A 27,205-nucleotide genomic window follows, 5' to 3' on the forward strand; every position below is an offset into this window, starting at 1 on the left:
GGCGCATGAACGCTCCACACTCGCAGCGACCCTAGAGACAAAACCTGCCAGAGACTCCTGCATCTGTGCATGGAGATCCATCCCCTCTTCTCTTGCGAATTGACCCAGAGGCAGAGGGTCGAAATGCAGCGCAGCTGAGCTGAGCTGGCAGAGGCCTGCGCCCTCCGACGAAGACTCTCCACTGCTGTCCCTGTCTCCAGAATCTGCTGAGGCTCACTTGTGAGCTGTGAAACACCAGGTGACAACACTACTCTATGTCCCGAAGGTCCCCCCGAGGTATGAGTGTCTGCGCTGGTGCTGGGTGCGCTTACTTCTGCTGATGCTGCGCCCTCAGATGTTGGAGCTTCCTCTGAGGAGTCTGGCTGCACAGCCTCTTCCTCCTCCACAGTGAGGACGGGGGCTCTGGATGGTACTGTGGGGGAGTAAAGGAAGGAGTTAGAGATGTAATGCCAAGGTTCTTCTGGTGACTCCCAGCGAGTTGGCATCTACTGACACCTGCATCCATGCAGCATTGGTCTCAGTGGGAGGCCTCTTCCTCCCTGACCTAGGGAAGAGGACCTCCCTGTGGGCCCTAACCCCATCCAATAATGCCTGCAGTGAAACCTCGTCGAATTTGAAGGCAGCTCAGGGTCTGGCACTGGCCACAGCTGCTGCAGGCTCCTCTGCCATCCTGTGTGGTTCGTTTGGAAGCCTTCAGAGGATGCAGTGCTTGCTATGGACCTTGAAAGCACCACGAATGATGACATCATACTGTGGGGCTTTCTGACTAGAAATGGGCAATTAGCAAGGCTGCCCACATACTGGGAATTAAATGGCCACTTGAGGGAAAATTGCGTGGAGCTGGCTGACATTTTTTTTGTGTGTCAGAACCCCACATTCGGGTGAATCCGACCATTTCCCACACAAGCCACAAAATCGGGCCCATTGTAAGCACGGTTTGACAGGGATTCCGCAGCTCTTCTGCTGAACTTACATAAGATTGTAAATCCACCTCTTTTCAATTACATTTAAAATCTGCTTAATTTTATGTATCACCTATACACACACATCTTTTATTTGTACCAGTTACTGATACAAAAGTCTGCAGATTGGTGACTAAATCACCAATAACTTCCCAATTAATGTACTTTTTTAATTATGCCATTGAACGTATTTGTCGATGGAGTCATATTACATAATGATAATTTTATTTAAATATTTCTTTGTCACTCATATGTAACTTTTATCATATTATTGTACAGTAAAGATTCAACACCCACTATGTTAGATTAAACTTAAAATTTAATGTGGCCAGGGTCCCTTTAAGGATCCTGGCTTAAACCGCGTCATAAGTGACGTCACCAGACCCGCTCCATCTAATTGGGCCGGGTAATGTGCTGGGCGGGCTTAATAGGCCCCATTAAGCTAATTTCATTCTGTACAGCAGGATGGAGCCAGCAGCGAGGTCAGGACCCGCCACGGACACCGGCCGCAACAGACCCACCAAGGTAAGGCAAAATTCCGGCCCATGTGCCTGTGAAGATGCTTAGGCCTAAAAATTCATTATAGCCACTTTTGGGGCGGTAAAGTCGGGCGGCCGCTAAAGTTTGCGCCCGGCGCAAATCCGAGGCCACTTCGCCGATATTCATTAGCTTCGCCCTCTGAGTTTGCTCGAGCGCTAAAACTGGCGATGCACGGCTCTCTTTAGGCGCTAAGCCGGCGGTGCTGAGCGATACCGCCGAGGCCGGGCGCAGCGCAGGTGCGGCCATTTCTTGATTGACAGCAGACACCCTGGCGCCGGCCATCTCTTAAGGGGGAAGGGTCGAGTTGGTCTGCTGCCACGCCCTGGACACTGCAGCCCTCCAGCTAGGCCTGAACACTGCTGCTGGACCCAAATAGCGCCTGAAAGGATGGAGAAGGCCCGTGAACGAGTGCAGCGCTTCTCAGAGCATGATCTGAGGGTGCTGGTTGGCGCTGTGGAGAAGAGACGCCATATTTTGTTTCCGGACAATGGGAAGAAGCCGGCGGCCGCGTCTACCGGAAAGCCTGGAGGCATGTCGCCACCAGGGTGACATCCAACAGCGAGGTCCCCAGGAGCGCTGTACAATGCCGCAAAAAGCTAAATGACCTCGCCAGGATTGTCAGGGTGAGTACCCTTTCCAGTGTCCTCCTCATCCTTGCATGTGCACCTCACATTATGGGCAAAGGGACCTGAAAGCCCTAATGGCCAGCCCTCATGCAGCAGCTATGGGACAGTCATGAACATCAATTGCACATTGTGCACTTAACACACTGGCCAGGCTATTCCACCATGGGAGGCAGTGCACACAAGATCAGGCCTACACACTGGCCAGGCTATTCCACCATGGGAGGCAGTGCACACAAGATCAGGGCTACACACTGGCCAGGCTATTCCACCATGGGAGGCAGTGCACACAAGATCAGGGCTACACACTGTACTTAGAGGCCGTCCTCTCTCTTGCAGGCCAAGCTGGCCAATAATAAGAGGAGCCGGACTGAGACCGGGGGAGGCGGACCCCAGATCCAGCAGCTCACCGAGCTGCAACAGCGCGTGGAGCGCATCATGGGTGCCCGGGTGATTGGCCCCGTTGCATCTGGAGATGCCGACCCTGTTCTGGGCACCAATGGTAAGGACATCACCTTTTGGACCTCTCTCGTCCCACTTGCGCATCAGATCTACATCCTTTGCCACTGTCCGACCAATGCGCTGAATGCCACCACTCATGCATCCCTCGCTGACGCCCTCTCCTCACTCTAAAGCTACTCTTGTGCCTTCCTGCTTTCAGATGGTGAGGAGGAGGTCCCTGAAGTTGCCAGTGACAGCCCCTCAGAAGAGGAGGAGGAGGAGGAGCAAGAGGAAGGCGGCCCATCAGGGGAACCCTCAGCCGCGGCAAGCCATGCCAATGTAGGGGACAAGTCTTCCCTGGAGGGGGGCGTGGGGGAAGTGTCGGAGGGGAGTGTAGCTCCTGGGACCAGCGGCCTGCAGAAACGCGGGAGGGGGGTGGAAGCTCAGCGGCCTTCTCCCCAGAGGGGGGGGGGGGGTGGGGGGAAGGGTCGGAGGGGAGTCCAATTGCTGGGCCCAGCGGCGTCCAGCAACGCAGGAAGGGTCGGCCAGCTCGGCGGCCTTCTCCCCAGAGGGAGAGTCCAGCCTCCAGTCCGGAGACGGTCAACGCCGAGGAGATGCGCCGCCTCGAGGACATGTCCGCGGACTCGGAGCGTCGGCACACGGAGCTCATGGGGGTAGTGGCACGATGCCTGAGGCCATCGAGTCCCTGTCTTGGAGTGTGACCGAATTCGGGGCCTCACAGGCCACCAGTTTGGCAGAATTCGGGGCAGATCAGGCAGCGAGTCGGGCGGAATTCGGGGCAGCTCAGGCAGCGACTGGCCAGGTGATCAGTGGTGCCGTGCAGTCACTGGCTGCTCTGATGCGGTCACAGAACAGGGCAACACGGGCACTCACTACCACACTCGCTGTGTCAGCCAGGCATCGCCAGGGCACCCGCCGCGCTGCAGCAGCACAGCAGTCTGTCCCTCGGCAGATTGCTGCGCATGCTGCAGTGCTGGGCCGGGCGAGTGCCAGTGTCTCAGGCGACCAGCGAGCGCCTGCCATCCGCCAGCTTGCCCCCATTCCTCCAGCCGCCACTGCCACTCACCCAGTGGAGCTGCCACGAGCTGCTGCAGCGACTGATGCTGCCCAGCCACAGCTGCAGCATTCACCAGCCGGCCCCTCGAGGGCCAGACCTCGTCTAGGCCGACCCCCAAGGGCATCTGCCGTCACGACATGTGCCCCTCAGGAGCCTTCCCCCAGCCTTGCAGCAGCCACTGGCCTCACTTTGAGGAGCAGCAGGGCGTGCAGGGGCCGCCAAAGTTTGCAGAAGGCATTGTCCTCGCGGGCCACAAAGTAGAGGGTGTGTCCAAATGTTTTGTTTTTTGGAATGGGTGTTTTGTGAAGGCCGAGGATGAAGGCCATTTTTGTTTACATCTTTTGTTAATCCTCCCCAGGTTGTGGGAGTGAGTCATGTGTGTGTGTGTGTGTTTTTTGGGGGTTTCGTGTGTTTTTGGTTTTCATGTGGGAAGGGCCCGGAGTTTGTACAATAAACCATTTTATTTATTCACATTGTCCATGTTTGATCTTTGAAGTGTTTGTTGCCTTAACCGGCTGAGGGCTTGCGGAGCGGCTGCAATCATGTTCTTTCATTGGCACAAGCCATTCCCTGACAGGGGGCCTAGAAGTGACGTTCAATAAGCCGCCGACGGGCGGCCCTTGGACCTTGTGCCTCCCTCCTGGACTGGTACTCCTCCTCCTCCTCCTCGAGGTGGTGGTCCAACGTGAGGTGGCAGTGCCCGAGTCCTGCGGATAGCCAGGTTGTGCAGCATGCAGCAAACGACGACGAATTGGGAGACTCGCTCCTGCGAATACTGGAGGGCTCCCCCGGAGCGATCCAGACAGCGGAACCATTGCTTCAGGACGCCGATTCTTTGTTCGATGAGGTTCCTGGTCGCTTGATGGCTCTCGTTGTATGCCTCTTCAGCAGGGGTCCGGGGCGCGCGGAGCGGGGTCATGAGCCAGGTACACAAAGGATAGCCTTTGTCCCCGATAAGCCATCCTCTTGGGTGAGGCTGTGCCTGGAAGATGTCAGCCACAGTTGTCTGTCGCAGGATAAAGGCATCGTGGCTGCTGCCTGGAAAGCGGGCATTGACAGCTAGGATGCGCTGCCTGTGGTCACACACCAGCTGTACGTTGAGGGAATGGTAGCCCTTCCGGTTGCGGTAATCCTCGGCATGCTCCAGAGGTGCCCGCAAAGCCACATGCGTGCAGTCAATGGCGCCCTGCACCATGGGGAAGCCCGCTATTCTTGCAAATCCCACTGCACGCTGCTGCTGCTTGTCCAGGGTCATGGGGAAGGAGATGAATTGACGTCTCCTTCTGAAAAGGGCTTCGGTCACCTGGCGGATGCAGCAATGCACGGCGAACTGGGAGATGTTAGCGATGTCCCCAGCAGCGGATTGGAAGGAGCCGGTGGCATAGAAGTTGAGAGCCACCGTCACCTTCACTGCCACCGACAGAGACGTCCTGCGCATCAGCTGTGGACGCAGATCTCTGTGAAGCAGCTGGCAGATGTCTGCAACCACCTCCCTTCTGAATCGCAGCCTCCTAACACACTGCGCGGCAGACATGTTGAGATAGGAGAACTGCTGGCGGTATACCCTGGGTGGGTAAGGCCTCACTTGGCGACGCCTGTTGCCCCCTCTGCGTCTAGCCAGGGCTGCCACTCTCTCACGGCGTCTGTAAGCCCTTCCGACATAATGCTGAAACTCAGCGTTGGCACCCAATGCAGCCCCCATAATATGCTGGCAAACACTGAGATCTCAATGAAGGCAAAGATAATTGCAAAGCTCTGGCCTGAAGCCAAAAATACCTGTCCTAGTGTTGGGCCAAAGCAGTAAGCTCTCTTCCTTGGTATCTCTCCAAAAATCCGTTGCACAAGAGTGAATGCTGCAAAGTGGCTGCCCTTTATAGTGCAGGGTAAGTGCCCTTTAATTTGCGCTCCCCACGGCCCGCCTCGGCTGTGTACCGTTCCACTCAACAGTCGTTAGGGCCACCCGGCGCACAATGGGGCGGCGCGAGTGAAGTTCCGGTTCCGGGCGCACAAAGGGCGTTGCACGACGAAATGACGTCATGATCTGCGCGCGCAGATGAGCGCGCGCGCAAAGACTTTGCGCCGGCGCTAAATGTCTACTGAAGTTGGGGCAAGGCGCAGATCGCGCTGCGCCCGGGCGCTAAGCGCCTAGCGCTCGAGATCTGCTCCTCCTAAGGCGCTAACGGCTGGCGCAGCCAACTGAATTTCTAGGCTTTAGACTCTTCGAGAATCAAAAACGATCTTTCTTGATTTGGTTTTGCTGGTGTACCATATTCCTTCGAAATAATAAGCAAAGCACATCTCCTTTAGGGCTTATGCTGATGAGAAGAATAAATATACTTCTGCAGATGAAGCACTAGCTGCAACATAGTTTATATCATATTCAGGCTACATTACTGGACACTGTTAGATGTTTGACATGATTAAACTTCAGGTTTACCCATCCCTTCATCTCATTTATATATATGTTGCAAATTTTTTAAATCAGAAAGCAATGTAATGTTCAGTTGCTTCACAAATGCTAGTACAGTATGTACACAATCCTCAGCTTGACCTGCTGAATATTATTCCTTACAATCAGAAGTGTAGCAAGCTGTGCAATGCACCAAATATGGTAGTGTTGCCCAAATGAGGAAAGGGTGATTGCAACGTTTGCTGGTCCCATACTCACACAACAAATCTTCATTCATTTCAACGTGATCCACAAAAGTGGACCGTACGAGTTACAGACACTTTCGCTTTAATTGACCAGCAAAATCCTTTTTGGTATATAGCACAGAAAATACACAGTTGAAGCATAAGCAAAGAGTACATGACAGGACATTATTTATTGCAGGAGTCAATGGGTTTGCATAATGTATTGTGGATGCAGGAAATTATTATTTATTTATCCACATAAGGCACATAAAAGTTTGATAACTACCAAGATTAAGTAGCAGATATCATGAATCAAACTGACATTTTCCCTTGCCTCTACCTAAGTATTAGTGTCGCATGTCAGAGAATTAGCAAATTCGCTGTCGTCTCCAGATTTAATGACATCTCTCTTTGACAGACTTTGGTGCCAATAGACATGTTGCCCTTTTGCGATGAAGTTGTGTAGTAACTTATTGTTGCCTGGCTTTCTTGTTTTAATGACAAATGTGGATTATGCAGTACAATGGTACACAGTGCTTTAATCGCTTGCCAAATCACGGAAACCAGTTCTTGAACTAAATAACAGATTTTGTTTGTGGCAGATATGGTCGTTAGGTTTTCTGGCTTCATGCTAGCTCCAAATTGAGAAATTTAGGAATTAGTCAATATTCTGATATTTGTTGACAAATTTTAAGAATATATTGAAATTGCAATTTAATTTTCTTTTAGATCAATTATTTCTCTATTTAAAAAAAAAATCTTTTACATCCTTAGAATCAATCCCATAATCTGCTGGAGCTACACTGAAACAAAGCACGTCAACCTTTTCCCTTTCAAGGCAGAATGCCTTGTTGCTTGGTGGCAAAGCCAAGGATTGATGCAATTCACTGAAGTAGATAGGATTGGAATGACAAGTAGCCCTTGCTAGTTGGAAAGCAAACATATGCTCTAGTAATCCAACTTATACTCTGGATATTTTCTTTTAAAAAGTAAATATGGATTATATGAGAATATGGTTATCGCCATGAAGCTACTGCGATATTCACATTTGCTTTGAACTTTATTTTGCCGATTTTTTCCGCTCTAATCTATTTTTCCAGGTAGTCAGATGGACAAGCTATACGTGTCTCACATACTTAAAAGCACTTCCGTTTAAAGGTTAACCAAGAGCAATGTGTGTTACCAGGCATTTGCAATGTGTCAAAGTGCTTCTTACCCACAAGCCGAGACACTGGCTGTCCAATTAATAGTTGCAAGAACTCATTTTGAGCATGGCAGGCACACTTGTGTCATGCAGCTTTTAAATGTAAACTTAGAGCCACACAGTGAAATGAGTTTCTCCACTACTCTGTTAACAGGCATAATACTATCATTTATTTAACAATCTTAACCATGGGAATTCGCTCCCTTTTCTCTCACCTGCGAAGCAACAGTTTGGGATGGTTCTTGCTCTCGAGGTTTTTCTCAATAAGATCAGAGAGGAGCTGCTTTAGAACATCCGTGGCATATTCTAGCTTGCCTTGCAGTGCAGTCATGATCAAGGATGCTACATTTCCGCGGTCCCTCATTGAAAAGCTCCGCTGTAATTCCAGCGTTCGAATGAAAGTCAGCAAGAAAACCTTGTTGTTAATGAGCTGTCCAAAGAGTTTCAGTGCTTTCTCCACATTCTGCTGCCCATTTCCTGGAACCTGGGACATAATGGTCAAGGGTGAGATACAGTAGGACGATTCGTGCCTAGTTCAGTCAATGAAACTTCACTGTTAAACCCAATCACCAACCATCCTTTTTAGAAACATTAGCAACGCCTTGTGTAGATTACAGCAGTTTCAGTTTTCACACAAATCTTTATCTTTACAAATTTATTTTGTTTTAATTTTAGAAACAATGGGGCAGATCTTATCTCCAGGCATGGAATAGACGGACAGCGGGAGTTCCAGTCCACTTCGAGGGCTGGGCCTCATTACCATGATGCCGATGAACTGCTCACCCTGATTGGGCATCCCGCTGCTACACGCTGGCCGGAGCAATGTCAGGCAGCCTAAAGGCTGATCCAGCAGGCAGGCAGGTAGCGCGCGCCATGGGTGGGGTGGGCACTCACGTGGTGAGTAGCCTGCTCATCCCGCTCCACAAAAAATAATCAACTCCGTCCAGTAGTCGCTCCAAGTTGTATCGGGATCCTATGTACATCAAAGGATCCTGATTTGCATAGATTAATGAGTCTCCTGCCTGATTCAGATAGGCACCTGGACTGCCCAGAGAAAGACCTCAGTAAACATGGCCATTGAGCGGGGCAGTACATGGTCCTCTGGGATATTTAACTCCACTACCGTCCTGTTTCTGCTGGGCGGGCCGAGTTATCATCAGCCCGAATATATTTGATACTTGGCCATACCTCCAGCTCCCGTAGTACTGGATGATCTTCAATTCCAGGAAACAAAACACGCATTGCATATGTCCTGTAGTCAAGATATGGAATTCCAGCTCGGTCCAAATCACTGGTTAACTCATTAATATCGGTCTGAAGTTCTGCAAACGCTATCAAACAAAACAGAGGGGGAAGTCACATTATTTGTACTTTTGTTTAGTTTTCTTCCAATAGGGATAGCTGTCGAAAGTCAGGAACAGTTATGGATAATTTCTAGTTTAGAAGAATTTCATTAAAGCAGATTCGGTATCTCACTTAAGAGAATATACATTTAGGCTTTGTACTGCACTGATTAAACTGCAATCATAATTTATCTTTAATTTTTTTCTAGATGGTTCACACGACAAGATGCCCACCAGTCCTCTCTATAGCTTCTAGGTGGTATTCTAACAGGTGGTGTGAGAACTAATGGAATGCACTCTGTTGAGGTGTATGAATCTGAATGATGGGCAGCCTAGAGCTCAAGCTCACAGTCTTTGTGCTAGGAACCAACGATGCTCCTCAGAAATACAGTAACAAAATTTAACAAATGGATATAAATAAGATGACCTTGTAATATTACAGGACTTGTATATATTTGGGGCCAATATGACAATCAACAACTATACCCTGGAATTTTAAGTGATAGCATCTCAACATTATAGTTCCAACTTAATGAGGCTCCACTGGCAGTAAGGAGCCTTCCTAGCAGTGATCGCGTGCCCAATATGATGCATTTCGCTGTGTGAAAAAAAAAGTCAGTGCTTTGGATATTCCTCTGGTGACCAGGGCAAGCCTCATTACAGCTACAAACATTTTTTAAGTAGATCTAACACCAGATTTAACGCATTTCTTTCTTATAACTCTCTAGTGGATAGTACTGCTTGACTTTAGTAAAGCAGGCACCTTCCTAGTTGGAGAGCTAGAATTTTGTGCGGATTACTATATTGCTTTATCTACGCTTTCATTGGTGCACTGATTCCTGTTGGTGTTTTGGTCTAATTCTTTTGTATGGCAAAGCTTTTATTTCCAACTCCATTTTATAGAACTGTCTTGCTTCCAGTTTCTATTTCACTGGGGTAGAATGATAATTCCTTTTATGAGTTAGAACAGCTCTCCTAGACTTGGAGGAAAAATACCAGTTCTTAAGGAGACAAGAAAGGTCAGTGCAATTACATGTCTTGTGTATGTACGCTCCTTAGGGTGAGTGATCTCAGTGCTGGGGTCCAGATAACTTTCCCACATTGGCATTCAATGGCAGCATCAAATCGCTATAAAGAACACCCACAAACTGCAGTGGTACAAGGCGGCAGCCCACCACAACCTTCTCAGGATAACCAGGGATGGCCAATAAATGCTGGCCACGTCAGTGACACCCATATCCCGAGAATGAATTAAAAAGAAATTGCACTTGTCAGTGTATGCAACACATAAAATACCGATGTTTTTGAGGGCAACTGAGGCTAAAGTATTGTGATTGATTAGCAAGAACATTAAAGTCCCAACCTAAAAATACAATGGGGGATCATTTTATGAAGTAACTGCCTCTATTCAATATGTGAAAATGTGATGCAATTAGCAGTGCACCAAATTTGCTAATTATCTCAATACAAGGGCATTAGTGCCCATTTGTATGGTAACAATGGAAATTCTTGATGAAGGGTTTTCACCCGAAACGTTGACTCCATTTTCTCTCCACGGATGTTGCCTGGCCTGCTGAGTTTTTCCAGCATTTTCTGTTGTTACAATGGAAATTCTTAATCTTTTACCATATCCAATTTTCAGTAAGTACTGTCCCTTTGGAGCAAATTACTTTCTAGTGCTAGGATATTAGACTAATAATGTGTCAATCACAGTACCAGAGCAAAACTACTTTGCTTACTCATGTCTTTTAAAAACTGAATTAAACAGCTGGTACACATTAAACTCTTGCCCCCAAACAGCAATCAAAAATAAACTACCAGCCTCTTAGTAGTTGGTACCAGATGTGTGCAACTTTAGCCATCCTCTCTAACTTCTGAAAATGTATCTTTTTCCAAGAGTGAAACTACTTGGAAAATTATGGAGCGTTGCGTCTATTGAACTCTGCCCCCATTAGGAATGCAACCCCTCACTTTGAATTTTTTAATTTTTTTTCCAAGAATAAACATACTGTACTATGCAACATCATGTAACAGCAGTGCCTAATATCTGGTCCTCTGAACGTCTACACAAAAAACAACTTTTAGTAGAAAAATCTTTCACGTTATTTTGCGCTTGTGGTACCACAGACTAAATTCACTGGTCCTGTGCTGGAAGGGAGCATGGATTGGAGAATCGGTGCTAAATTATTGTAGTCCTACCTCTGACATGCCCCTAGATTGCAGCTTCCAGCTAGGAGTGGGGAGGAAATTTATCCTTAGAATTGGCAACCCAAATATACTTTACCCTCCAACCCCTTTGACCCTGTCCAATAAATGGCAGCCAATTGAGAGTGTCAATTCAAGTAGGGATTCAACATCTAGTTCTCTGAAAGAGAATCCTGCACTCCATCCTCTCTAGATACCAGGCCAAACCAATTTAATAAAATATTCCTTTTTTTTTAAAGAAGTTTCTAGCCTTGTTCTTACCTTCTTTGCATTCCAAAGCAACACGTGATTCGAGGTTATCCATTTGCATCTGCAGTCGTTTCAGGGTCAGATCATTTTCCCTTGATTTCCGTTTGTAGGCAATCAGAACAATGATTACTATGACAAGCAGAAGACCACCGCCTGCTGCAATGCTGATGATGGCTGGGAGGGTGAGCAGACTGTCAGATATGACATGGACCATACCAGGTGAGAACTGCAATCCACCCACCTGGACCTGTAGTACAAAACAAAAATCAACACACAGAGCGGGGGTAGAAGTCAATGGAAAAGAAAATCGGTAGAGTGTAAAACGGACGGTCAATTCACTAATGAACCTCTAATACAGAAATGCACTCAGTTGAAGATTTTTTATGCTCCTTCGGGGGAGTGATTTCTGTGATGGGGTAAGGAACACTTTCCCACTTTGATATTCAATGCCAGCATCAAACAGTTCCCACACAAAGAAAGTATGGGTCGGGGAAGGGTACAACTCCCTCTACTCTGGTTCCAACAATGTACCCTAATATTAGCCTCAGAAAAGCAAGAGTGTAATTTGTTTTCCACCATTCCTCCAACCTCTAATTTTAGTTTTTTTTTTTTACTGAGGTCCCATGCCAATTAGGGAATGGCTCGAGACCCTCACAACCAGAGAATGGGGACTTTGCTGCTCAAAGCTAGGTCACAAAAGGTGATAGCAGTGTGTTCAAATCTAGCCATCTAAGGTACTTGCTAAAGCCTCAATGATTAAAATGTGTACAGAAGCAGAGACAAATACAATCGGGTTATTCAAAACACAACTGGATCCCTTTATTGGAAAGTTTGTGCACGAGATGGATAAGCTTCCACGGGCCAATTGACCTTTTCTCACATTCTTATTGTGTACACAAGGGGGTCGATTTTCCTGGAGCCATCAGGCAGGGTTTCAGGCGTGTGGGGGGGGGGGGGGGGGGAAATCCCGAATTTGGGGGTCCCGACACCATCCTGTCCAAAACCCCGCCCCATGCAAGTTTCAGGGGCAGCGGGTACCCGCCCCGCACTGGGACCCACCGAAACCAGGCGGGAAGGGATTAGTGCCAATTATCTGCCTGTTAACAGGTAGTTAACAGGCAGTTTTTAGCCTAATCCCTATTTTGAGGGGTTTCGTGTGGGATTCCCGACGGCTCCAAACCACGCCAGGTTAGAGCAGGCGGACCGTCGGGTTGAAGGAGTTGGAGGGGTCGCGATGTCGGTGCTCAGGTGAGTGATGGGTGCATGAGTGCAAAGGTAAGTGTGTTTGGTGTGTCTAAAGTGTGTAAAGAACTTTTACTTACCTGTACTTACCTTCACAGCCTTTTTTCCTGTAGCCGTCGGGAGCCCATCACTCAGCCGGCACTTAAAGCTGAACGGCTGCGATCTGTGAAAAGTGACAGCCTTCAGCTTTGAGTGCTGCTGAGAGTTCTAACTGAGTCTGTGCAGAAGGACTCATGTTAGAACTCAGACTGTCAGTGTTTCACAGCTTCAAACAGCTGTGAAACACTGATATTTCATCGGTCAAGAACTCTTGACAGATGAAATTTCAGTCTGTGACGTCACCTGTTGCCGGGTGGCCCTTAATTGGCCTGCTGGGCGGGCTCAACAAGGTCAATCAAGGGACAATCGCGCGGATTGGCCGGACGTTGAAGTAGGCGGGTCTAAAACCCGAAAGTTGTAGTCCCGCCTTCTTCCCAACAGCTTCAGGAAAATCGACCCCAAGGTGTTTTCAGCCACAGTGCTGACAGAGATTTGAAGGTTTGTATCAGAATTGTGGCCAGAGAATTCATTGGGGAGCTGTGGAGGACAAGGTCCGCTTCCATTACACACTGGCACCCTTGATTTTCTCCCTCCCAAATTTTTCCCTCAAAAAGTCAAAAGAAACTGTGGGTTGAGCCTTGGTATAAAAAAAATTGGGCCGAAATCATGTTATTGCTATCAAGACTCAAAGAAAAGTATTTCATAAACAAATAAAAAGAAATTGTGGAAATTTGTTCCAGGCATAACATTGATTTTATTTTGCTGGGGCTGGATGAGGAAGGAAGATTTGGCTGGTTATGTTGTGCAGCGTGTTGAATATCCAATTTTCCCCTTGGGTTCCAGTAAAAAGCTAACTTATCTGCATTACAAATGGCTGCTAGGAGAGGGAGAATATGCAACTTTATTTGCCAGAGCTAGCACAAAGTTTTTGTGTTTGGCACTGCGTTAATTCCATTTTAGGAGAAAATTAGGATTCCAATATTTCAAAACTTTGCATCTCCTCTTCAAATGATAGGAATTGCTATCACATCTTTTAAGATGTGTTAGATGCCAATTGTTTCTGATTTATATTTTTAACTGGTCAGGGAATTTGATTATGAAGTTGGAAATTGTTAAGTTTTTCTGCTATGAATGGAGCAAAGCTGGGCACAGATTTGAGCTAGGAAAACTAAAATAAATAGGTAATCCAGACAGAAATTCTTTAGCAAAAGGATGCGTAAAATGTGGAATTACCAATGTAGCTGGTCAAGCAGGAAACTTTTAAGGATTTCAAAAAGAGAATATACAAATTCCTGGCACCTGAAATGATTTCTAGTTATTAAACTTTATAAACAATGCAGAAAGATCTCACAGGAAAGAAGGGGATAGTTGGACGGGCAGGCTGGATGGATTGACGTATTTTCACCCAGAAGGTATTGCTATATTTGGACATGTAATAAGTCAGGGTTATCCAAGCTGTGGCCCTAGTGCCACGTGAGTGAGTGCTCTGGTAATTAAGCCTACAATGTCCAGGCTACTCGCTGTTGAATCCAAACCCCTCCAAGTAATTCACTTTTTAAAAAACCTCATGAAGTGGGATTATAGTTGGGAATAAGCACACCACCAAGTATGCAATCCAAGTTCACCAAATTTAGGCAGCTTGGCTGCTTTGTTCCCAGAATGCAACCTTTTTTAGGCTTGGCCTTACAGATTGATTTTTTTTGTTTGATGGTGAAGGGAAAGCTTGAAACCGATTCAAATTTTCGCTTTCTTGTTGATGTAAGGGGAGTTTTGTTATGATTTTCAGTACAGATTTGGGTAGGGCACAGATTAGACTGGATGTCAAGAAGCACGATGTGGATGACCTCAAATTACTCACCAGGACTCTAAGCTGTCCGCTTAAATTTGGAGGCTCGCAGAGTAACTGTGTCTCGGAAACAGTGACAGCACACGGTGTGTCTCCAATCAATACAGTATAATTCAACTTTGCACCACCAGCAGCAGGAGGCAACAGGTTCCGACCCTGTCAGCAGACAAACACAACCTTGATATTCTCTTTTATAACAAAAAAATGACTTACAATCAAGTCTAATTTAAATCAGAATACAGAACAAGCATTTTATCAGAAGCATTTGCAGATTACTGACAATATAAATAACCTTCAGGGTGCTGAAGGTATATCATCATACCCAGTCACTAAGAATTTTATGGTTAGCACATTTTAATTATTTTAGCAGACTTCTAAATAAGTCTGATTTTATTCAAAATATAATTTTCTTAACTTTTTTTTTTAAACTATACTGATCAAATGCAATTAACCTCCTCAGTACTGAATGAGAATTACTGCTCCAAGTCATAAAATATAACTAGATATGGCAAAGCATTTCTTATATAAAGATAAATCAACTCTTTTTGTAACTAAGCATTTTAACTTTTTTAAACTAATTTAAAAAAAATTATAATTTGTCAGCTTACGGGACAATATCCAAGTAATTACTTTAATAGAGTCATAGAGTTTTACAGCACAGAAAGAGGCCCTTCGGCCCATCGTGTCCGCGCCGCCCATCCATCCCTGTCCTGTCTAATCCCATTTTCCAGCATTTGGTCCATAGCCTTGTATGCAATGGCATTTCAAGTGCTCATCCAAATGCTTCTTGAATGTTGTGAGGGTTCCTGCCTCTACCACCCTTTCAGGCAGTGACTTAACTCTTTATTACATTTTAATCAACTTTACACTTCACTCAATTTTCTGCCCCATAGCCCATGGTCAGATTCCAGTTAATTGCTGCCATCCGTTTGGCTCAATCATAACTAAGTCAATGATCAACTATAAAACTCATTCTGATGATACAATTCAGTTAAATGCGACAATTCAGTTAAATGCCACAAAAATTAAAGAAAAGGGATATTTTAATATGCATCTATCAAAAGGCCAGAAATAAGATTTTAAAAGCGAGATTGCTGTTTTATCCAAGACAGCCCTATTTGACCTAGGCAATCCCATGTTCCCTGTGAGCACTGGTCTGAGAATCAAGGTTAAACTGCTGCTGCCCTTTCTACGAGCATAGCTCCCTGCTGGGAGTGTGGGATTATCCTTTCGATCTTTTACACAGATGAGTACTACCTCTCACTTTATCCAACAGCTACAAGATTATTGAATAAAGTTATGCAAAATATCATAAAAGAGGGAACTTTACAAAAACGATTAGAAGTCAAACATTTTATGACCACTACTTTTCAATTAAAAAAATCATTCCGTAACGTTGAAGAAATGGCATTTCATTTTTCAGCAGGTACTTCAAATATCATGTGGTGAGATCCACTGAAAATTACAAAAAGTTACACCATAGTTGCGACACTGCTATGCACCTCGTCAGTTGAGAACATAAAGATACCTTAAAAACAACAATCGCTTCCATTTTAAGCTCTTCAAAGCCTTAAATCTATGCAACTATTTAAATAAAATGTCTCTGGGGCACTCCAGTTGGCTAAGTAGGTACACTCGATAAATGGCGCAGTGCGAGACTTAGAAACCAGGAAGGCCCCAGGTTTGAGTCTGGGTCTGTGCCAAGGTAGCTGATCTCATTTTGTAAGTTAAGATGACACAAAACAGGCACAATTTTAAGTAATATCAGGAAGCATCAGTAAAATGACAAAAAAAATGAAAGGCACAGCATAAACCTCTCTCTGCATATGGTGTGGCTGAATGTGATTTTCACCAGACACCCAAGTCAGCCTCAGGGAAACTGGTGGGGTGGGGGAGAGATGGGAGGGGGCACTTTGTGGTCTGCTATTGAGTTTGGTTGGCAAAGTTATCAATTTTTCCAATTGGTAGCGGTTTCCAGACCTTTAATGTTGCTCCATTGTTCAATAATTGTACCTCATACATTGGGAAAAAACCAAGGAGAATTAGAACCAAACCTTTGTCAGTATCATGGAAATTGCTAAATGCAACTGGTCAAGGTTAAATAGTGCAGATTATAATGATAGATTGATCATCTTGAGCTCCATTAGATTACTTTGCTGATTTAAGGGGAAATTTCAGAGAGCTTTGTCTTCTTGAAAGTGTGACCTGTCGTTGCTCACCTCCCTCAGGAGATTAATTAAATTGGGCCGTGTTGGTAATATTCGCGATTCATTTAAGCCAACTGCAATTCAAAGAGGTTTTTTTTTTTTTTTTTTTTTAAAAACGCTCAATATTCATGCAGAAAATTCAAACATCTACTAGTTACGTGTAAATTTCTTGCACGATTAACGAGCATTAGAAAAAGTTCCATTAATCATGGGACTTGAGTGAAGCAGGATGTTCCCAATGCTGATCAAAAGAGTAAAAAAGGAGCACACAGTATGTTGGAAAGTCGAGGATCAGTAAGAAATTACCTTTTCTTGTTCTACAATATGAACATTCTTTCATATGTTCTTAAAATCTACCTAAAGATGATAGAATAAATTCAGTGACCCCACGCTCCCAGCAGGGAACCTCGCTTGAAGGGATTGGGGGCATGGAGAAAGGACCACAACACTGCAGCGGTCATTTTTCGACCTGCACTCCTTCTGAGTGAAGCTGCATGTTAGGACTGCGGGATCACTGAATTTATCCGTCTGTGTTAGATGATTTTGTTTCCTCCTGTATTATGTAATATGACAACAAATCACTGCTTAGAAGACTGTAGTTTCATCTGAGGTGTGAGGTGGTTATAAACCACTCATAAATTGCTTGTACTTTACAATGGCATCTGAACCCTGAGTTCTAAAATACCAGGCTGCCGCACATATTGCCCACTCTGAAGAGGGGCCACAACCGTAACCCAAGCTGATTAAAAAATGCAGTTTATAAATGAGTTAATATGGCATATTTAGGTCAGTGAAAAGCTAACAATTAAAATGAATGTCTCCCTTGGCACTTTTCATATTTATTTTCTATACATCCCATAAATAAGGTGCAAAATTGTTTCTCTCAATTATATCCAGGCATAGATAATTTTCTATAATAACCAGTCAATGTCCAAAAAGCAACTTCCAGCATAATGCATCACTTAAAAGACATGACGTCACTATCTTGCCAAAATGATAAAACGATGAAAGGCTCTGTGCACTTGGGGGTCAGCCTTGGCTCAGTTGGTAGCATCTCGCCTCGGAGTCAGAGTCAGAATCTAGGCTGACTCTTCAGTGTAGTACTGAGGGAGTGCTGCACTGTCGGAGGTTCCGTCTTTTGGTTGAGAGGTTAAACCGTCTGCTCTCTCAGGCGGACATAAAAGATCCCATGGCACTATTCAAAAAAGAGCAGGGGCGTTCTCCCGGCGTCCTGGCAAACATTTATCCCTCAACCAAGGTGCTGAAGCCTTTTGCAGAATAGGATAGAATGGATTAAAAAGGGTATTTTATTCCACAGTTTGGGGATTTGTTTATATAATAAAGTTACTTTTTAAAATTCATTTTAATAAGAATAATTAAAGCACGGAGAGCAATTTAATACACCTAATTATGTTTCTCTCATTCTTCTCGCGTTCAAAGGTGGTTGCGTTACCATGTTGAAAATCTCTTCCATGCGAATGAAATATTAAATTACGGTTGTTTTCCCTCTAAATATTATTACTTTTATGAGCGTGTTACAGATTTATTTGGATCAATTGGCTCAGAATCTCCTTAAAAAAAAGAGCATTAGATGTTGGCAAATTTGCCTCTGGCCACAGGAAAAAAAAACTCTTCGAATCTGTTCAACAGACCATGGGTGCAGTAATGTTTTGATGTACCTGAACACAGGTTTACAGGAGGAATTGTGGAGGTGGTGGCAAATCTAGTCATGATGTTATCACAATGCTGCATGATAACCATTTATCTCACTTAATTTATCTCGGCACCAACTGTAAAAATAAAGTCAATACTACAGCCTCCAAAACATCAATTACAGTTGGAAAATATCACTGTTGGGGGTGTAGAGGTTGGCACGACTACTAGTGTTTTTAATAAACAAATGCTTAGCTTTTTAAAATCATAATTTTACAATTAGTGTTCTTTTCCTTTCTGTGACAGGGTCTGAGTCATTATTCTCCAGGCTGATGAATCATGAGAATTAAATCTTAAATGTTTTAAAAAATAGCCTGCAGTGCAGAAATTACAGGACAGAAGGAGTCCATTCAGTCCTTCACCCCGTGCCAGTGCTGGTGTTTCAACTGGAACCGTCCACTTTAATCCCATTTCCCTGTCTTATTCCTTTTACACATATTAATCCAAATCCCCTTTCAATAATGTTATGTTCTCTGCCTCAACTAGCTGCTAGTGGTAAAGCACTGCATGTTCTAATAACTTGTGTCAAAAAAATTCTTCAGACTCCCCCTTGCATTCTTTGTGATAATCTTGAATTTTGCCCTCTTTTTTTTATCTATTTGCCAAGAAGTAGAAGCAATTCTTCACTATTTATCCACTCTCCCATTCTTTACACCCAATTAATCAGGGTTAGGTCCTCTTTCAGTTCTGACGAAGGGTCATCGACCTGAAACGTCAACTCTGTTTCTCTCTCCGCAGATGCTCCCTGACCTGCTGAGTATTTCCAGCATTTTCTGTTTTTATTTCAGATTTCCAGCATCCGCAGTATCTTGCTTTTGTATTAGGTCCTCTTTCATTGCATTCAAATGAGAACATTTCCAGTTCAACATCTTTAACTTGGACTTCTTTAATGTTCTTTATCTATTTTCAAAGGTTATGGTCATTTTGTCCCCAAATTTTCTCCTGCCTTTAGGTCTCTAAAATAACCTGAGATCCACCCACTCGCAATGTCCGTTTGCCCCAAGCTAGTTTTATAAATACTGTGCAATTTACAAAAACAATGCATCTGTGTCTGTGAAGGGGAAAAAAAAAGTCCACATATACAAGGGAACAGTCAACATCATTAAAAAATGAGTTTTTCATCTTTTAGATAAACTGGTCTGAAAGATTTGTGGTTTTGTATCTATTATCGGGTACACTAGCAATTCAGAAGCCTGGACTCAATCCAGAACATTTGAATTCAAAGCCCACCATGGCTGTTTGAGAATTTGAATTCAGTTTAAAAAAAAACCAAATTGGAAATAAAAAGCTGCCATCAGTAAAAGCGACCATGAAGCTGTCAGATTGTCATTAGTTATCCCAACTGGCTCACTAATGTCCTTTAGGGAAGGAAACCTGCTGTCCTTAACCCAGTCTGGCCTATATGTGACTCGAGTCCCATACAATCGTAGTTGACTCTTAACTGCGCTCTGAAGTGGCCTAGCAAGCCATTCAGTTGTATGAAACCGCTAGCAACAGTTCAAGGCGGCCCACCACCTTCTCAGGGCAACTGGGGATGGGCAATATACGCTGACCTAGCCAGCGACACCCACATCCGCAGAATGAAAAAAGAAAGCCTGGTATTATCACGGCAGGCTGTTGTTTGAGCTCTGAAGCACCAGTGAAAAGCATTATCTGAAAGGGTCAGTGGAGGGGTTAAGGGTGTAGTACTGCGCTCCAACTTACGGATCTTAGCACATACTTTCAGTATAATGGGGGAGCCGGGCTTCTGTTCCAGCATGCCTGTTGTACTCAGAGGTTCAAAGGTCGGGTTGGGGTAGAAGATGAAATTTGTGTTATTGTAGATAAGCAGCGCCTGCACGTTGTCAAAGACAAAACCAAACTCATCTGGCCGTTCCACAGTGTCCATTCCAGGTCTGTACTCGTGCGTAAGGGCTGGGGCACGGCATGTCATGGTCGTCGAATTCACAACTTGACACACCTGCAAGCAGAAAGAAAAAATGTTGCACTCTTTCAAAATATGGAATTTTCTGTTCTATAACCTCAACTTTTCACAAATGTGTGGTTCTGAATGTCACAAGAAATGTGCAGAAATGCTGAGAAAAATGTCTTGCCTCTGGAATTATTTTAACTAAAGGACTATTTGCAAATTGCTAGATCTTGAAAGTCATCAATGGTATAAAAAGAGCCATACTCTTGCACAGCCTTTAGTCATACAGAATGTAATATTAAAAACCTCACTATATTGTAAGTAAAAATTGAAACTGGCAAACTGTACAGCAATAATTATGAAGTGTGATTAAAGACACACTACCTACAAATTGTAGAGTCGTGTATCTTGGGGATCCACTCCGCAGCACCACTGACATCTCCTGCAGGCTTTTTTCCACTGCAAGGTTACCAATGGTCACGGCTAGGAATGAGGCACGTTTACAGAGCAGGCACGACCCAAAGAAACAGAGTTGGTTTCCAATGATGACCAATACACTGTTGTTAAAGAAATGTACTGTGCACCTTTGTGTGTGTTATAGGGAGTTACAAGGTCTGAAAATAGTGTTTCTCGTATTGATTGTGTTTTATTATTAGGCCATAGGAACAAAACTGTGCGGTAAATTACATGGACATAAGGAGGACAGAATCTGTATCAACGCACATTCCCTCTGGTCTTCAAAACACTGCAGTGATACCTTTCTTTAAAAAAAAAAAAAAAAATCGATATTCTTACAGCCTACAAGGATGTACTAAAGCATAGTTTGATGTACAGTAAGCTTTATTTTTTCATTTCACTTTTCCTCCAGGGAAAGTTAATTTGAACTAAATTTCCCAGCATGAATACACTCCACAAATGAGATTCTGTGAGCTGAAGCAAAACTGAACACTCCAGATATTGAATTGAAATTCCATACGGTCAATTCACCCGAGTCAAGTAGACTCCCACGAGTTTTTCACAGTGAGGAAATAGCTAATTTACTTAATTAAAGAATGACCACAGATAAAATACAAAATTAAATCTATATAGATTTCTCTTTCTCTCATCCTCCTCGTTTCATTTCACTTTGTGCTGACAAAGGCTCTTTTGTCTAAAGTTAATCTTCCATTAAACACCATTAAGGAGTTTCAGAAATTCCATTAACCCTCTCTGTATGACTTTAAAAGCTGAGGATTTTGCACAAAATGCATTAGCTTTTCTGCATTACCACACTTCTGCACTGCATCATCCTGAAATAGCAGCTCATTTTAAAAAAAACTGGATTTAAAGATTATTATGGAATAGAATACTTAAAATACTGTTTTGTAATCCTTCTCTACATTTGTATTATTCATGAGAGTAAACAATAAAAGATGACTCTATAAATCCGTTACACCTTATGTTAAACCTATTGGATTAGGCAAAATTATATTGTTAATATAAATATAAATGCTTGCTGGTTGTTTGAAAAAAAACCGTGATGCTATAGAATGGTTATAAGATCTCTTACTTTTGTAGAATACTGTACCTTCTTCACAATTGTCTATTTCAGATTCTCACACCCTTTCCCAAATGCATTATATCCTCCATGTCAGCTCAGTGGGTAGCACACTCGCCTCTGAGTCAGAAGGTTGTGGGTTCAAATCCCACTCCAGGGACTTGAGCATGTAAAGCTAGACTGACACTCCAGTGCAGTGCTGAGGGAGTGCTGCACTGTCGGAGGTGCCATCTTTCAGATGAGATGCTAAACCGAGGCCCCGTCTGCTCGCTCAGGTGGACGTAAAAGATCCCATGGCACTATTTCGAAGAGGAGCAGGGGAGTTATCCCCGGTGTTCTGGCCAATACTTATCCCTCAATCAACATAACAAAAAAAGAGATTATTTGGTCATTATCACGTTGCTGTTTGTGAGAGTTTGCTGTGCGCAAATTGGCTGCCGTGTTTCCCACATTACAACAGTGACTACACTTCAAATAGTACTTCATTGGCTGTAAACTCCTCCAGCCCAACAAACCTCCATCTCTCTCTGCGCTCTTCCACATACCCTATTTTAATCGCTCCACCATTGGCGGCCGTGCTTTCAGCTGCTCAAGCCTAAAATTCTGGGATTCTCTCCGCCTCTCTACCTCTCTCTTCTCCTTTAAGACGCTCCTTAAAACCTCTCTCTTTGACCAAGCTTTTGGTCATCTGTCCTAATATCACCTTATGTGGCTCAGTGTCAAATTTTGTTTATAACGCTCCTGTCTTGGGGCGTTTTACTACGCTAAAGGTTTGGAAAGTAGCAAACATAACCCCGCAATTCAAGAAAGGAGGGAGCGAGAAAACAAGGAACTATAGGCCAGTTAGCCTGACGTCAGTAGTAGGGAAAATGCTAGAATCTATTATTAGGGATGTGGTAACAGGGTACTTGGAAAATCATAATAGGATTGGGCAGAGTCAACATGGATTTATGAAAGGGAAATCGTGTTTGACAGATCTGTTAGAGTTTTTTGAGGTTGTAACTAGCAGGGTAGATAAGGGGGAACCAGCAGATGTAGTGTACTTGGATTTTCAAAAAGCATTCGATAATAATAACAACTTGTATTTATATAGCGTCTTTAACATGGTAAAACGTCCCAAGGCGCTTCACAGGAGTGTTACAAAACAAAAGATTGACACCAAGCCATGTAAGAAATTAGGGCAGATGACCAAAAGCTTTGTCAAAGAGGTAGGTTTTAAGGAGTGTCTTAAAGTCGGAAAGAGAGGTAGAGAGGCGGAGAGGTTTAGGCAGGGAATTCCAGAGCTTAGGGCCTAGGCAGCTGAAGGCATGGCCACCGATGGTTGAGCAATTATAATTAGGGATGCTCAAGAGGGCAGAATTAGAGAAGTGCAGATATCTCGGGGGGGATTGTGGGGCTAGAGGAGATTATAGAGATAGGGAGGGGCGAGACCATGGATGGATTTGAAAAGAAGGATGAGAATTTTCAAATTGAGGCGTTGCTTAACCAGGAACCAATGTAGTTCAGCGAGCACAAGGGTGATGGGTGAACGGGACTTGGTGAGAGTTAGGACATGGGCAGCCGAATTTTGGATGACCTCAAGTTCACATAGGGTAGAATGTGGGAGGCCAGCAGGAGTGCTTTGGAATAGATAAGGTGTCACCCAAGAGATTATTACACAAAATTAGAGCTCATGGAATTGGGGGTAATATATTAGCATGGATTGAGGATTGAGGAAAGAAAACAAAACCGAGAGTAGAAGTAAACGAGTCATTTTTGGGTTGGCAGACTGAAACTAGTGGGGTACCGCAAGGATCAGTGCTTGGGCCTCAGCTGTTTACGATCTATATCCATGACTTATAGGAGGTGCCTTCCAATTGCAAAACCTAGGCCATTATTTTTCTGTCCTTGAAGTTGAAGTCGAGTGTCAGCTGTGGCTCAGCAGGCAGCACCCTCGCCTCTGAGTCAGAAGGCTGTGGGTTCAGGTCCCACTCCAGAGACTGGAGCACAAAAATCTAGGCTGACACTCGAGTGCAGTGCTGAGGGAGTGCTGCACAGTTGGAGGTGCCGTCTTTCGGATGAGACGTTAAACCGAGACCCCATCAGGTGGACGTAACTATGGCACTATTTTGAAGAAGAGCAGGGGAGTTATTCCCGGTGTCCCGGCCAATATTTATCCCTCAAACAACATCACTAAAACAGATTGTCTGGTCATTATCACATTGCTGTTTCTGGGAGCTTGCTGTGTGCAAATTGGCTGCCGCATTTCCTACATTACAACAGTGACTACACTTCAAAAAGTACTTTGTTGGCTGTAAAGTGCTTTGGTCAGTCCGGTGGTCATGAAAGGCGCTATATAAATGCAAGTCTTTCTTTTTGAAAAAATATTTTCCTAAACTGTCAGCAGTTCGCCATTAAGAATTTAATAGAAAATTTTCCTCAATATACTCCAGTAAATTCTCGCTCATGTGGGAGAGAATCAATACAACAATTTTATAATGTTATTGCTGTACCATGCAACACAAATCTGTACTCAGTACACTAAAATAACTCAGTATTCAAGAACAAAGGTTTGACATCAGTCCATGACTTACATTGAGAGATTCTCGGCTGTTGTGTTTCACACGGATCCTGGGCTCTTGGATTACATCCAAGTTTGTTCCAAACACAGTTAGCGAAGTATTGCCACTGAGGTAAAACAAAGGACAAGAGAGTTTTGTATTTGTGTATACTGTTTGATTGTCAATAAATAATCCCATTTTCAATAAATAATTTACAGTTTTCAAAGCCTCATATCAAATGGTGTCAAAATAGAACAAGATTGTTTATCTGTTGTCTTTGAAGAGGCATTACCTTCATAAAAAAAAGGTTTGTTTATTTGTCTGTTTACAAAGACAGGATGAAAATAACATCAAAGGCCATCATTCTGTCACTTGCATGGGACTCTATTGTAATGAAAATAACAAAGCTATTCTGACTCTTCATCTTCAGCTGGCTAAAACTTCAATAGGAAGGTAGCTGCTCCAACTAAAAGACTGTAACATCTTAAATATTATGGCCTAGAAATTCGGTGGGCTGCGCCACCAGTTAGCGCCTAAAGAGGGCACTCAGTGGCTTTAGCGCCACTGGCCACGCCTCCCGCGAAATTTAGCGGGGCGCTAATGGTGGCATTAGCCTGTAGCGCTGCACCGCCACCGATGACATCATCGGTGTGCGCAGCGCCCCGCTACCGCCCTGAACGCAATATTGGGCCGTGCCCCCCCGTAGCGCCGGTCGCAAATTGCGACCGGTTCAGGGGGGCCTGCCTGTGGCGGTAGTGGCGCTAATTAAAGGGGAGGTGCGGGGCGGCCATTTTTTTTGGTGGCCGCCTGCCAGCACCTCCTCGTGCCGCCCTCCCCGGCCTCCTGATCCCCGCCCCCCCACCACCCCGGGCAGTGCCGGCTGTGTCCTGAGTGCCCGGCACTTCTCCTCGGTGCCGGGCTCTTTTGCCGGCACTCGCGATCGGTGATCGCACTGGTGCAGGCCCCTCCCCTTTAAGAATGGGAGGAAGGCCTGCAGTACTGCAGCGCGCCATGCCGCAGCGTGTGGCGCTGCGGCACGTTGCGCTGCGATATTCAGTTTCAGCGCCCCAAGAGGGACGCGGGGCGCCTCGAGCAGCGCCCCGCGTCCCTCTTGGGGCGCTCAAACTGAATATCGGGCTGGCGCTCCTGGCTCCTTCTGGGGCGGGACTTCCGGCGACCAGACGAGCCTGGCGCCCCAAACGCGGCGCCACCGAATTTTTAGCCCCATGTGTTTTGTTCCTTGGGAGAATCCAAGTTGCAAACACTAGTGATTTCATTAACAATTTATTCTGTTTGTTAAAAATTTGAAGTCTGCCTTCGAGATTCTCTCAGCTAGTGATTTTGGTCTCCCCTGTAAGTGGTCCGAGTGTCTTACGTTCAAGACTGTGCCCTTACCAACATTCCCTCTAAGCTGCGCTGCCACGCAGCCGTCTGGCGGACCCGCGCTGCCCAGGACCGGCTTTTTCCAACCTGAAATTTGGCGCAGGCGCGAAACTTTGAATGGGCCACACAGCCTGTTAAAGGGGCCGCGCACCCAAAAAGAAATTAGGGGGAACATTGGCTCGCACTGCCCGATATCTAATTATATGATAGCGTAGCCCAGAGTTATAACAGTAGGACCCTCTTGTGAGCTGATGGTGTCTTTTGCACATGCTCGCACGTACGTTTCGTCAATCTTTCTGACGGTGGTTGAAACAGCTTAGCAGGCCAAGGGCAGATATGAATCGTTAAGCTGTTTTATTTTTATATATAGAAGCAAGTGAACCAAATGTAATCAAATTTCAAACAACAACAGTAAATGTTGGAAAAACTCAGCAGGCCAGGCAGCATCCGTGGAGAGAGAAACAGAGAAACTCTATTTTTCTCTCCACGGATGCTGCCCTGGCCTGCTGAGTTTTTCCAGCGTTTACTGTTGTTATTTCAGATTTCCAGCATCTGCAGTATTTTGCTACAGGTAGACTATCCTTTATCCGAACTTCCGAAAACCGAAAACCTCTAAAAATCCAAGTTTTTTCGTTCAGCGTAAGTCGTGCGCACGACATGACCAGAGTGGCGCATGACTTATGCTGAGCAGGGCAGAGGGTCACAGAGTTCTCTTCTGGGTAGGAGATTGCAGGCCGAGCCGGGCAGTGTGAAGGAGGTACCGGGAGAGTGAACCCAACAATACAGCGGCCCATCCGATAGCTGCAGCGGCCCGTCCGATATTCTTTTCTCCCCCCGACCCGACCCCCGACCCGTCCAATATTCTTTTCTCCCCCCGCCCCCCCCGACCTGACCCGACCCCCGACCAGAACCGCGGCCCGTCCGATATTCTTTTCTCTGCCCCCCACCCCCCCCGACCCGAACCGCAGCCCGTCCGATATTCTTTTCTCCACCCGCCCCCCCGACCCGACCCAACCCCCGACCAGAACCGCGGCCCGTCCGATATTCTTTTCTCTCCACCCCCCCCCCCCCCACCCCGCAGCCCGTCCGATATTCTTTTCTCCCCCTGACCTGAACCGCGGCCCTTCCGATATTCTTTTCTCCCCCCCACCCGACCCCCAACCTGATTTGCGGGCCAGCTTAGTAGGAGTCAGCCGATATCCGGCTTTCCAGAGAAGCAGGAAGGGGAATGAGACACAGAACAGTCGCAAGAGGTAGCCTGAACTTCTAAAATTTATATTAAAATACAAATTTCCCAGTCTTCTAATAATACCTTCAGAAATCCGAAAAATTCTGAAATCCGAAACTCAGCTGGTCCCAAGGCTTTCGGATAAGGGATAGTGTACCTGTATTGTAATCAAATTTCACCTTGATTCACCTAACTATAGAGGCCTCCTTGAAAACAAAGTAATGCAAATACGACTGTTCCATTTAGCAAGCTCACTTAACTTATCCTCGTCAGCCTTCCGTG

General features: G+C 45.2%; 1 protein-coding gene across 2 annotated transcripts in view; it reads right to left on the minus strand.

The window, feature by feature from the left end:
- plxna2 (plexin A2) overlaps positions 1-27,205 on the minus strand; it is a 566,368-nt gene that overhangs the window by 65,118 nt on the left and 474,045 nt on the right. For both annotated transcript variants that reach the window (XM_086011309.1, XM_086011311.1), the window contains exons 18-23: positions 24,346-24,439; positions 20,047-20,286; positions 14,419-14,562; positions 11,292-11,526; positions 8,671-8,813; positions 7,698-7,966 (exon numbers count right to left, since the gene is read on the minus strand). In XM_086011309.1, the coding sequence (XP_085867435.1) occupies positions 7,698-7,966; positions 8,671-8,813; positions 11,292-11,526; positions 14,419-14,562; positions 20,047-20,286; positions 24,346-24,439 (1,125 nt within the window). The remainder of the gene's footprint in view (positions 1-7,697; positions 7,967-8,670; positions 8,814-11,291; positions 11,527-14,418; positions 14,563-20,046; positions 20,287-24,345; positions 24,440-27,205) is intronic.

This window comes from Somniosus microcephalus, chromosome 18 (genome assembly GCF_052327205.1).
Source record: "Somniosus microcephalus isolate GS21.2 chromosome 18, FLI_Smic_1.0, whole genome shotgun sequence".
NCBI classification, from domain to species: Eukaryota; Metazoa; Chordata; class Chondrichthyes; order Squaliformes; family Somniosidae; genus Somniosus; species Somniosus microcephalus.